Source organism: Orycteropus afer, unplaced genomic scaffold, assembly GCF_000298275.1.
Source record: "Orycteropus afer afer isolate SDZICR_OR568_19922 unplaced genomic scaffold, OryAfe1.0 scaffold00303, whole genome shotgun sequence".
Taxonomy (NCBI): Eukaryota; Metazoa; Chordata; class Mammalia; order Tubulidentata; family Orycteropodidae; genus Orycteropus; species Orycteropus afer.
This window is the reverse complement of record NW_006921890.1, coordinates 1874624-1887282: the sequence shown is the minus strand read 5'-3', so window position 1 is coordinate 1887282 and position 12659 is coordinate 1874624. Positions and strand designations below refer to the sequence as shown.

General features: G+C 39.9%; 1 protein-coding gene across 1 annotated transcript in view; it reads right to left on the bottom strand.

Moving 5' to 3' along the window:
* Window positions 1–12659, bottom strand: part of CTNND2 (catenin delta 2) — a 1230080-nt gene that overhangs the window by 177929 nt on the left and 1039492 nt on the right. The window contains exon 16 of the mRNA XM_042782401.1: window positions 5565–5738. Coding sequence (XP_042638335.1) covers window positions 5565–5738 — 174 coding nt within the window. The remainder of the gene's footprint in view (window positions 1–5564; window positions 5739–12659) is intronic.

Genomic DNA, 12659 nt, shown 5'->3' with positions numbered 1-12659 from the left:
ATATATATATTTTTTTTTTCCTGTCCTCTTCCTTCCCTCTGTTTCCTTGTTGGAGATTCCAATTATACATATATCAGGCCATGTGAAGCTCACTGATGTTCTGCTCATTTTTTTTTTCCCCTCCATGTTTCACCTTGGATAGTTTCCATTGTTGTCTGTACATTCACCAATCTTTTCTTCTGCATTATCTAATCTGCTGTTAATCTCATCCTTTGTATACTTCATTTTAAATACTGCATTTTCAACTCTCTATACTTTAGATTCATTAACAACCTGTGATATGCAGATGACACAACTTTGCTTGCTGAAAGTGAAGATGGCTTAAAACACTTACTGATGAAGATTAAAGACTACAGTCTTCAATATGGGTTATGCCTCAACATAAGGAAAAGGAAAGTCCTCACAACTGGACCAATAAGCAGTTTCAGAATAAATAGAGAAAATATTGAAGTTGCCCAAGATTTTGTGTTATGTAGTCCCACAATCAACACCAATGGAAGCAACAGTCAAGACATCAGATGACGCATTGCATGGCATAAATCTGCAAAAGACCTCTTTCAAGTGCTGAAGAATAAAGATGTCTCTTTGAAGACCAAGGTGAGCCTAACCCAAGCAATGGTGGTTTCCATTGCCTCATATGCATGTGAGAGCTGGACAATGAATAAGGAAGACCGAAGAAGAGTTGATGCTTTTGAGTTGTGGTGTTGGTGAAGAATACTGAAAGTGCCACCAACTGCCAAAAGAACTAACAGATCTATCCTGGAAGATGTGCAGCCAGAATGCACCTTGGAAGCAAGAATTGCCATACTTCATCTCACCTACTTGGGTCATGTTGTCAGATGGAACCATTCCCTGGAGAAGGATATCATGCTTGGTAAAGTGGAGGGTCAGCAAAAAAGGGGAAGGTCCTCAACGAAAGGGATTGACACAGTGGTTGCAATGATGGGCTCAGATATAGCAAGGATTGTGAGGATTGCATGGGATGGGGCAGTGTTTCATTCTGTTGTACACAGGGCTGCTATGCGTTGGAGCTGACTCGAAGGCACCTAACAACAACATGCTTTAGTTGGGTCTCTTATGTATCTTCCATATTGCCACTTAACTTTTGAACATATAGAATATAGTTGCAGTAACAGTTTCTCTGCCGATTTTAATATCTGTGTCAGTTTGGATGGTTTTTTTTTTTCTTTCTTAATTATGGATCATATTTTCCTGTTTATTTATTTGCAGGATAATTTCTGAATGAATGTCAGACGTTCTTAATTTTAATTTATTTTTTTCTGGCTAGTTTTGTATTCCTGTAGATACTTTTATTGGAAGAAGACTGGGCAATCTACTCTGTAGAGATACCACCTTGGAAACCCAAGGAGGGGTTGCTATGAATTGGAATGGACTTGATGGCAGTGAGGTTTTCCTTTTTTTGTTTTTTTATTTCTACAGATATTTTTAAGCTTTGTTCTGGGATGCAGTTAATTCTTCATCTTCTTTGATCTTGCTTTTAAGATTTGGTAGTAAGACCAGAGCAGGGATAATTAGTCCAGGGATAATTTTTCCCCAGCACTGAGGCAAGACTCTTCTCAGTAATCTACCAATGGCCTATGCATGGATGATGAGGTTTTCCTGTGTGGTTTTCTGGAATGTGCACTATTCCCACCCTGAGTATCCTTCCCTATAATCTAGTTGTTTCCCAATCCTGGAGCACTTCCTGGACACACATGTGCTAATCAGTTCTGTACTGGGTATTCAAGGGCTTCTGCAGATGTCCAGAGTTCTCTCTCTGTAGCCATTTCTTTGATTCTCAGAACGGTGAGCTCTAGCTGCTTGTAGTCTGCACTCTCAGCTCCATCTGTTCAACTCAGGGAATCTGCTGGATTCTGCCTGGGAAATGCTCTCTAGTTCCTGAGCTGGGACAATCACAGGGCTCATCTCATTTGTTTTCTATCTTTCAGAAATCACTATCCTTTACTGCCTAATGCCTAGGGTCTTGAAAATAATTGTTACATATATATCTATATCTATATCTTTTTCTGGTTGTTCCCTGAAGGAAGGTAAATCCAGGCCCTAATACTCCATCTTGGTGTCTTGGCTGGAAGGAGAAGTCCTTCAGGTACAGGTGTCTGTACTATCTCAGATTGGAATTCTGTAACTTAGGACTGCAGAAATCAGACTGTTCAATAAAAAGGATTGAATTAATACCAAACCATCAAACTGCAGGTTTAGTCTGTATCAGTTTGGATATGAATAGCATTTACAATACCAATGCAGTCTTTGCTAACAATACTACTTACTGGGTTCTCGTAGGTAAGAAATCACTGCATCCTGTGTGATTAGGTGCAATGGCTTGGCCCTGAGCCTGCTCCTTTCCATGTCTTTCTCTCCAGGTTAGGCTCATTCTTACCCTGCTTCAGGCTGTTCATCGTCTCCATCTGAGTTTACTCTTTTAGGAGACCGCTGGTTGAGCAGAGTTCTCAGATAACCTTTGGTTTTACTCCAACCCAATTTTTAATCCATTAGGCATTGTGCTTCATGCCCTACTTTCACCACAATCTTTAAACACTCTGTGTCTTTGCATTTAACCTTACATCTTGCTTTAAACTCTTAACTAGGACAAAGACAATTCTCTTTGTCTTAGGTGTCAAAACATGCTTCTTACTTTTGTTATCTCCCATTAATCTTCCCTGGTTCACTTTTTCCCTGGTTGACTACTAAGGGACACTAAATTCAGTGTCCTTCTCAAGGCTGTGGATGTTGTCTCTACAGACAATTCTCAAATTTCCCAGTTATCTTTGATGACTTGGGGCCATATGGCCAAAGATTCTGTTTCCTTCTTCCTTAGACCCATGTCAGTATCCTGTTACCTCATTAAATATCAAATAGATTAATAACCAGATATTGCTTTATTCCATATTTAAAGATAAATGGGTAATTAAATAGATTCTTAAGAATAGACATATTATAGGAGAAAACTGTATATACAAAGATATTTAAAATGTCTGGTTTGACAACAAGCAAGGCAGATATATTTCCATAGTTTAAAACTTGGGTTTCATAATGCTCATTTACAATAGAACTAATCCATGAATGAGAGTTGAAAGTACATTTAATCAGCCTCTGGAAACTTCACATTATTATATCTAATTGTTTTAATATTCTGTGACAAATTAAAAAAAATGTAGTACAAATAATAAAAATGTAACTGAAGTCCAGGTTGGCTATGATAACATTTATAAGTTTGCTTCAGCTGTAATGCCCTTACGTTTTCCTGATGCTCACAAACCAAATAATGAGTGTTTTAAAATTTAAAAAGTGTTTAGGGCCATTATGAAGATCTACTTTGGTAGTCAATTTCCCACAGAAGAAGAGTACAAATGATCTCCCTATAAAGAGAAGTTATTGTTACAGATGATGAGGTCTATAAAATGCTGTCGCCATGTAAAATTCCTGCTTTTCTTGGGTCATAAAAAGTTAAGGATACTAAAAAATACCACTAAATTTCAACAGTTGTGATGAAAACATATTCTTTGAACTCTAGCTATCCGATGTTAACTGTGTCCACATGAAACATCATGTCATTGGGTATCCTAAATTAACCTTTTAATTATTCAAGATTTTTCTAAAATAAAGATTTTAAAAATAAGAATGTCTCTGTTTGGTTTCTGTACAAGTCATTCTGAAATATTTTTGACATTATAATAATAATTGCTTGGCTTAATGACAATCTTCTCAAATCTTCGCTATGGATTGCCCATCCTTTCTCTCCACAGAATATGGTAAACTAATAAATCATGTGACAGATTTCAATAATGCGATGAACTTTCATGCACATCTGTGTATGTGTCTTTTGATAAGAAAACTCATGTAATTATGTATATTTATAGTCTCAGAAATATATGTCTTAACAACCCTTTTCCCTGTTTGAGGACTATCCTATCTATCCTTGAGAATTACATGGGAAGCCAGTACTTCTCAGCAATGAAGCTGACACATGAAAAAGTCATAGTTCTAACACTGGGATAGAAATCTCTCTAAAATACTTGCTGCCTCCTAAAATTACAAGCAATATTTCAGCATTTTCTTGATGACAAAGGGTTAGCATTATGACTATCAATTAGTATGATATGTGGAACACTCAAGACACTGAATACTCTGCATTCTTATGTCTATTTTCAAAAATCTTTTTTCTCTTTGCTGTCAGAGTACCCACTGCCCTAGATTATGGCAGGTCTGTGTGACGACTTGTAAGAGGTACTCCTCCAGTTTTCTAATGTGTTGTTTGTATTCTGATGTGACCATGGCTGTTAGACTTTGTCTAACTGTTTCTGGAGTATGCACTGAGGGATTTTCTGCACAAAGGAAGGCATTTCCTTGCATTCTGTGATGTCGACTTTAGCTGTTTAAGACCCTTCCCCACCTTTCACAGTAGCCTCTATTAGTAACAGGAGAATTTGCCAAATCAAGTACTGTCAGGGGCTGTGCTATAAGAGCTGAGGTGTCACACCTGAGGAAGAAGGACGTGCTACAGCTGGGACCGTAGAATGCAAATAACGAACGGCAGAAGAGACAGTGGTAAGAAGGCAGATCCTGGAAGGTATTGTAAGAAGGGTGGGTGTAGTCCCATCATCATGCTGGGACCAGTATGTGTGATGCCTGTGGTTCTGAGATTTCTCTAGGTACATGTCTCTATTAACATTGTTGTGAACATTAAAGCAAAGTGAATAATAAAGAAAAGAGTGATTTATGAATATTCCCATGCCTCACGCTCTGATACTAAATGAATGGAAAATGGATGGCAGAGGTCCAACTCTGTCTTCTGATCCTTTCCCTATGTGTCCTCATTCTTCTAAGAGGTTACATATTTTTCATACAGAAAAAGTCAGTGACCCACCTGTATAATTCTTTGTTATGCTGAATCTCTTTCTACCTAAAATAAGGGTTGTGGAAACTTGACATGAAAATCACTCAGGAATGAGTGTGACTCAGAGACAAAGGCCCTACTAAGTTCCTCCCCAATCATCTCTCTCTGGTTTGCTGTAATATTTTGCAAAATATAATTAGCAATACCATTGTCTGTAAGTCCATGACTTAAAGACACGCTGTGTTCTTTCCCGTTGGAGCCTCAAACTATGGGAATAGAACCTCTCAAATTGTGGGGATGGAACCTGGTACACTGTGATTAAGGTTCACATGAGTTTATACACATAGTGTTTAGGTATCAGGCTCCCTTAACAGTCAACGACAGTGCTTTGCACAAATTCCACATGTCACAGTCTCCCCTAAAAAAAAAGCAAATGGAATGGAAAGCATATTGCAGCATTTTCAATGACTATACTTACATCTACTCCTCTGGGTTTTGGAGTGGTTGTCTTCAAGGACCTCTGGACCCTTAAGAAGATTGTTTTGTAAAGGAATACCTTTCTAAGTATGACAGTTCAATATAATTGGTCTTTCTCTAGTGTCCTTAACAACTTCATTAGAACTGCATTTTTCAAAACTAGACTTCTATTATTTTCTAAGGACTGGATCAAAATTCCAGATTTCTTTGTATTGTAATGAACTAATCATACCTTCCAGCTCCCTGCAGCCAAGTTCTGCAGGGCGCCTGCTGCCCCTTCCAGCGTGTCTGGATTTGAGCACTCAGAGAGCAGTGTGAGGTAGGGTTTGACTATTGATGGGTGCCACAGCATCTGGATCCCTTTTGGTGGTTCTGCACAGTCTGGAAGAGGTCCTACTCCATCCCACTGGTGGAAGAAAAACGAGAGAGTAAACATCTTTCAGAGATGTCACTAGTATTGGTATCCCCAGTGTAGTACCTCACGGTGTCACCCCCTACCCCCCATGAACCTTCTGTACCAGACCATCCAAACCAAGCACTCTCACTGTCATCGATTCAATTCTGACTCATAGCAACCCCTTCTTGGGTTTCTGTGGTGGTATCTCTATGTTAGTAGATTGCCCAGTCTTCCTTCTGAGGACGAACCACCAGCCTGGTTAGCAGTAAAATACCTTAGGCACTATGCCACCAGGGCACCCATACAGGATCCTAGTAACATTCATTTTCAATTTTAATCATAGAATAACATGTTACACATATAGTTGTAAGTTGCTTAAATGTACTATGTCTTAGATTATATGAATATTAACAACAAAGCTAGTTTTTAAAATCTTTCTATATGACTTGCAACATTACTAATTATAATTATTAGTAACTATGTGGAGGGCTTTTTAGATTTTTCTCCTTTTCCTTCAATTACTACATCGTTCTCAAAAAAGTTATTAACATAGGTTCACAAATATAACTTACCATATAATATTGTAGTTAAAACACCAGAAAATTTGACAAAATTGGTGACTATAAAAACAACAAGAACAACAAAACCACAGTGCATGCTTGTAGCACATGCAGACGGAACCATGGGATTCAAAGCATCACTGTATTGAGTAATAATGACAGCTCTGACTGAGCACATTGGAAGGTTCAAAAAATAAACGAGCAGAGAGTTTTAGCCTTGTAGTCATATTGATCCCTGAAAGCTGGGCTTACAAAAAAATGTTTCTGTGTTATAACTAACTACAGGGAGATTTTTTATAAAACATAATACACTACTGCAGAAACAATGCACAAAAATTTCACAGGTAAGTCACTTTGGTGTCACCCGCCCTCTGACAGTGCCACCTGGCAGAGTCCCCACTCCCCGTACCTCCCCTGTGATGACACTGACATTTCTAACATGTTTGTGCTTCCCAATGCTGCCTTCTGCAAACATCAAAGATGAAACAAAAGCAGGTGTTGTAACACTTGGTGAGCTACCCAGGGACCACTGAGAAACGGGAGAACCATCCTTGCCCACTGAGAGCTTACAATCGAGGGTGGAGGGTGTTGGTACATGTACCTAAGTGTGTGTAACCAGCAGTGGAATGGGCTAAGCTCTTTGAGAATGATACAAACACATTGCTCTAGGAGGGATGGAGATGAGATGAATTTGGATCGGGCAGGGTGGAAGAAGGTTGAGGATCAAGGGAGGTTTTATAGTTAGTACATTCTAGGCATTAGTGACAGTTGTTATGGTTGTGGGACACTGAGTGGATTATGACTAATAGTGACCATACAGGACAGAGGAGGACCACCGTAGCCTGTAATCTTTATGGGAGCAGATCACCTGGTCTTTTCTCCCAAGATATCACCAGATGGGTTTGCACCACCAACCTGTTGGTTAGTAGCTAAGTACTTAACCAGTGTGCCACCAGTGCTCCTTACATAGTGGCTATTAAGAATCAAATGCTCTCGGTTATTAGGTATAATTATTAACTGTGATAAAATTCCTATATATTTTATGAAATACAATTGACCTTTGAACCCCACAGGTTTGAACTGTGTGGGTCTACTCACATCTGATTTTTTTTCAGTATATGGATCTTGGAGAAATAAACAGCTGACAGACACCACAGCAGAGGACTCAACAGAAGATGATGTGATGGAGATGAGTGATCCATCAGAGTGCCAGACGAAGAGGAAGAAGACGGTGAGGAAGTAGTGCCAGAAAATAATCTGGCCTTAGACAACCTAGCAGAAGGGTTCCCGTTATTCACAACCACTTCTGACTTCTTCTAGGACATGGACCCTTCCGTGATACGGGCACTGAAACTAACGCAAACAGTGGAAGGATAGGGACCTTACAGAAACATTTTCAGGGAAACAACAGAGCATCAAGTCAGATGGAACACAGTGTATTTCTGTAAAGTTGCACCCAGTGTGCCTGCCTCTCCTCCCTCCTCTTCCACTTCTGCCACCCCCGAGACAGAGTGACCCACCCCTCCTTTTCCTCCTCCTTGGTCGGCCCAACATGAAGGTGACCCACTTCCAGTTAATGGAGAGTAAATAACCACCATGCTGTACAGTTAGTAAACAGATCTACTGTGCAGGTGTGTGAGAGTCCTTGTGTGAAAATCCAACAACTCTATGGCAAGAACTGGGTTAATGGACACCTTATGTTATCGGTAAGGGTTCTGGTCAAGAGCACGCTATTAGTGTCTAGGTTTTTTGGGAGTCGAAAGTTATATGCTGATGTCTGAGTACACAGGGGTCAGCGCCCCCAACTCCTGCACTATCCAAGGGTCACCTGCACACGTTTGTTAGATTTGGGGTGCTGTAGTTGCATTTATGAGCACTACAGAAGTAAATGACAGAATGGACAAAAAAAGAGAAAACTGTGAGAGTTTATTATACACACTGACATGAGCTACAATCAAATCCAGATCTTGCAGCTGCCCTGAGAGTTATGTTGGCTTTGAATTGAATCCAGTGAATAACAGGAGAAAGCGTTAAAAGCAGTGAGGGCTCATAGGGACAAAGGAGCGTCAATCAACCATTAAAAATACCAGCACAACCATGGAGCAACCTGGACAAATTATTAGGATGGAATTTAAATAAACAAATGGTGCAAAGTGGTATGAGGTTTGTGATTTGAGCCAAATAACGTGCATCATAAAAACCTCCACTGGTGATAAAAATGAATAAAACTGTTGGCCTGTATTTTTTCCCACATTTCCAATTTCTGTTTTCTAACTTCTATAATTTTAAAACATTAGCAATGGAAATAATGATTCTGAACATTGATCACATCCAGTTTTTGTCTCTTGTGAAAAATAAAAGCAATCAGCAGAATGAGGAAAGGGATGAAATCATTCAGTATGTGTTTATAAAAACACACCCATATTCATTTCTGAGAGAATGACAGTGAAACAAACAAGTTCTCTTAAATTTCTGAATGGAGGTATGAAGCTACCCAACCTCTTGTTCCTGTCTGTAGATGATTTTTTAAAACAATGTATTGCTTAAATCATTGCATATGCTTTCTCCCAGATATTTAATGTAACAGGATATACATGTCTGTGTGTATGTGTCCCCCCTCTGTGTGTGTACATGTATGTAGTATGTACATATGTACATAGCTGTCTATATCTGTTTATGTGTGTGTATGCATGCATATATATATATGCATGCATACACACACATAAACAGATATAGATATAGATAGCTATGTACAGGTGTGTATTTCCAAATCTGAGTAAGGTCCCTCATTCTGAAAATATTATTTAAGAAAATATAAGCTTACTTCATATCCTTGCAACATAGAAGATTGAAATGTTGGTAAAGATAATGGAACTGTCACATATAATTCCAAGAATTTCATAATTTATTTTCCAGACAAAAATAAAAAGCACATGCCTTCTTTCTCTCTGTTGTGACACAGCTTGCTTTCAGTGACAGCTAAAGCTCAGAGATGAATGACAGGATGTTGGACATTCCATTCAAGGTCATTCTCAATGAGACTGTCAGTCAATTGCAACATTTTAACAAGGACATTTGTGTGGAATGCTTTCTGTACCTTTAACCAAAGCCACTTCTAAGCCATTCAAAGATGCCTTTGCATCTATGTCCAGATCAATGCATCTCTTTTAAATATTAAAAAAAAAAAAAAAATTGGAAAGGGAACGAGCTCTGTCGGGTTGCTCCTGGTTCGTTCTTTGAGGGAGGCGTGCTGCACTGAGTAGAATGACAGAGCCAGGCAAAGACAGCCGTCGTCTCGCAGGTCTGCTGACTTCGAAGCAGCTGTGGCAACACTGACTTCTCAAAGGACACCAGTCTGGACTCCTGACTCTCCGCTGGTGTAACAGGAAGTGGAAACTTATTTCATTCACCATTAATGTGGGTTTATTTATTTATTTTCACTTTCCACGTTTTCATCTTGTAAAGAATTTTAAGCTACCACTTTTCTTAATAATATTTGCAAAAATCAGAGTATGGAATGCATGGAACTCAACATGGATGAGATTCCCTCTCCTAAAAGAGCCAAGGGGGCAGTGGGAGGTATACAGAAGTCATATGAACATACTCCTTACAAGCCACAAGAGCCAAAGCCTCCGCCAGCGCGAGGCGGCCGCGGTCTCTCTGCTGAGCTTGGTCTCGCTCTCCTTGAAACGTCCGCACCTTATATAAAGGAGGACGAATGGTTAAACCGGCAGACAACTCCTTCTGCTCGGACATAGGATGTGCGTCGCTCCTAAATACCTTTTATTACAACACTTTCTCAAAGGCTACAGAAAGAACGTGAAGGAAATAAAAGCTCCACTGTTGTGAATAAGGATAATCTTTGATGGCACCCAGAGACGAGTTCAAACGGCCTCATTCGCTATCTCACAGCCTTGATGGCACCCTGGTATGTTAATACCAAAGACAAAGAACTGGTTTCAAAGCCAGCTAATATATCTGGCCTTTTTCTCGGTACTTTATTCAAACTTCTGTTAACAGGGTGAAAAAAATGATCAGGTGTTCATTAAAAATCAATCTTCACCACCATTACAATGACCTGGCATTGTCTTAAAGAGTTTTGCTGACACAGTTGGCAGTGTTTTATCTAGCTCATCAATATCAACACCCCCCATCTGTCAGTGTGTCATACTGCGGTGACTTCCATGTTACTGTGATGCTGGAAGTTCTGCCATCAGTATTCCAAGTGCCAGCAGGGATACCTGTGGTAGACAGTTTTCAGCAGAGCTTCCAGACTAGGACAGACTAGAAGAAAGGACTAGCAGTCAGCTTCCAAAAAGGAGACAATGAAAACATTATGTAGCACAACCAATCCCTGTTAGAGTCACTGTACCAAAAAATAATTGGTTGATATTTAAACATTTTAGGAGGCAGAATATGATCCAGAACTGATGGTACTGAAGGAAGAAGTCCAAGATGCATTGAAGGAACTGGCAAAAAACAAGGCTCCAGGAAGTGACGGAATACCTATTGAGATGTTTTAACAAACAGATGAAATGCTGAAGGCACTCACTAGTTTATGCCAAGAAATGTGAAAGATAGCTGCCTGACCAACTGCCTGGTTAGACGTACTGCTGGAAGATAAAAGCACACCAAGATCCTAAGATGACTCAGGACTGGATGGCTTTGCATCCCATTATAAATAAGGGCACCATGAGTTGAAGTGGACTTGCCAGCAACTGACAATAACTAACGTCAACAAGGCTGCTGGGGAATGGTGAGATGAGCATCCAAGTGAAGTAGGCAAAACTATAACATTAGGCAAACTATAAACATTAACCCTCCCCTATGGTGAGTGTCCATGAGAAACTATGGCATATGCAACTCTTTCCCCCAAGAGGAACTATGTTATGTAGATATGTTCTTGTTGTTAGGTGTTGTCGAGTCATTTCCGATTCATAGCACAGCAGAATGAAACACTGCCCAATCACACGCCAGCTCCATGATCCTTGTTATACTTGAGCCCACCATTACAGCCACCATGTCAATTCATCTTGTTGAAGGCCTTCCTCTCTTTCATCAACCCTCCACCTTACCAAGCATGACACCCTTCTCCAGGGAATTGTTCCTTCTGACAACATGACCAAAGTAGGTGGGATGAAGTCTGGCCACTCTTGCTTGCAAGGAGCATTTCAGCAGGACTTCCTCCAGGACAGATCTGTTAGTTCATTTAGCAGTCCGTGGTACTTTTAGTATTCTTCGCCAGCACCACAACTCAAAAGCATTAAGTCTTCTTCGGTCTTCCTTATTCATTGTCCAGTTCTCACATGCATATGAGGTGATTGAAAATACCATGGCTTGTGTCAGGTCACCTTAGTCCTCAAGGAGACATCTTTGCTCCTCAGCACTTGAAACAGTTCCTTTGCAGCTGACTTGTCCAGTGGTACCCGTCATCTAATGTCCTGACTACTGCGCTTCCATTGGCATCAACTGTAGAACCAAGCAATGTGCATTCTTTGACAACTCAAGCTTTCTCCATTTATTGTGATGCTGCTTATTGGTCCAGTTGTGAGGATTTTAGTTTTCTTTATATTGAGATGTAATCCATACTACAGACTGTAGTCTTCAATCTTCATCAGTAAGTGCCTCAAATCATCCTTACTTTTAGCAAGCAAAGTTGTGTTGTCAGTGTATCACAGATTGTTAATGATTCTTCCTCCAAACTTGATGCCATGTTTTTCTTCATATAGTCCAGTTTCTCAGATATTTGTTCAGCATATAAATTGAATAAGTATGGGGAAAGGATACAACCCTGATGCACTCCCTTCTTGATTTTAAACCATGCAGCATCCCCTTGTTCTGTTTCAACGACAGCCTCCTGGTCAGTGTACAGTTTCTTCATGAGTACAATCAGGTGTTTGGGAATTCCCATTCTTCTCAATGTTACCCACAATTTGTCATGATCCACACAACCAAATGCCTTTGCATAGTCAATAAAACACAAGTAAACATCTTTCTAGTATTCTTTGCTTTGAGGCAAGATCCATCTGACACCAGCTATGATATCGCCTGTTCCACGTCCTCTTCTGAATTCAGCTTGCACCTCTGGAAGTTCTCTGTCAATATACTGCTGCAACCGTTTTTGAATTCTCTTCAGTAAGATTTTACTTGCATGTGATATTAATGATATTGTTTGATAATTTCCACATTCTGTGGGATCACCTTTCTTTGGAATGAGTACAAATATGGATATCTTCCAGTCAGTTGACCAGGTAGTTCTCTTCCACATCTCTTCGCATAACTGAGTACCTCTAGTGGGGCATCTGCCACGACAGCCCCAGTGGGGTCCGCGTGACATAGTCACCGGCCTGAAGCGATTGTTTCAAGGAAA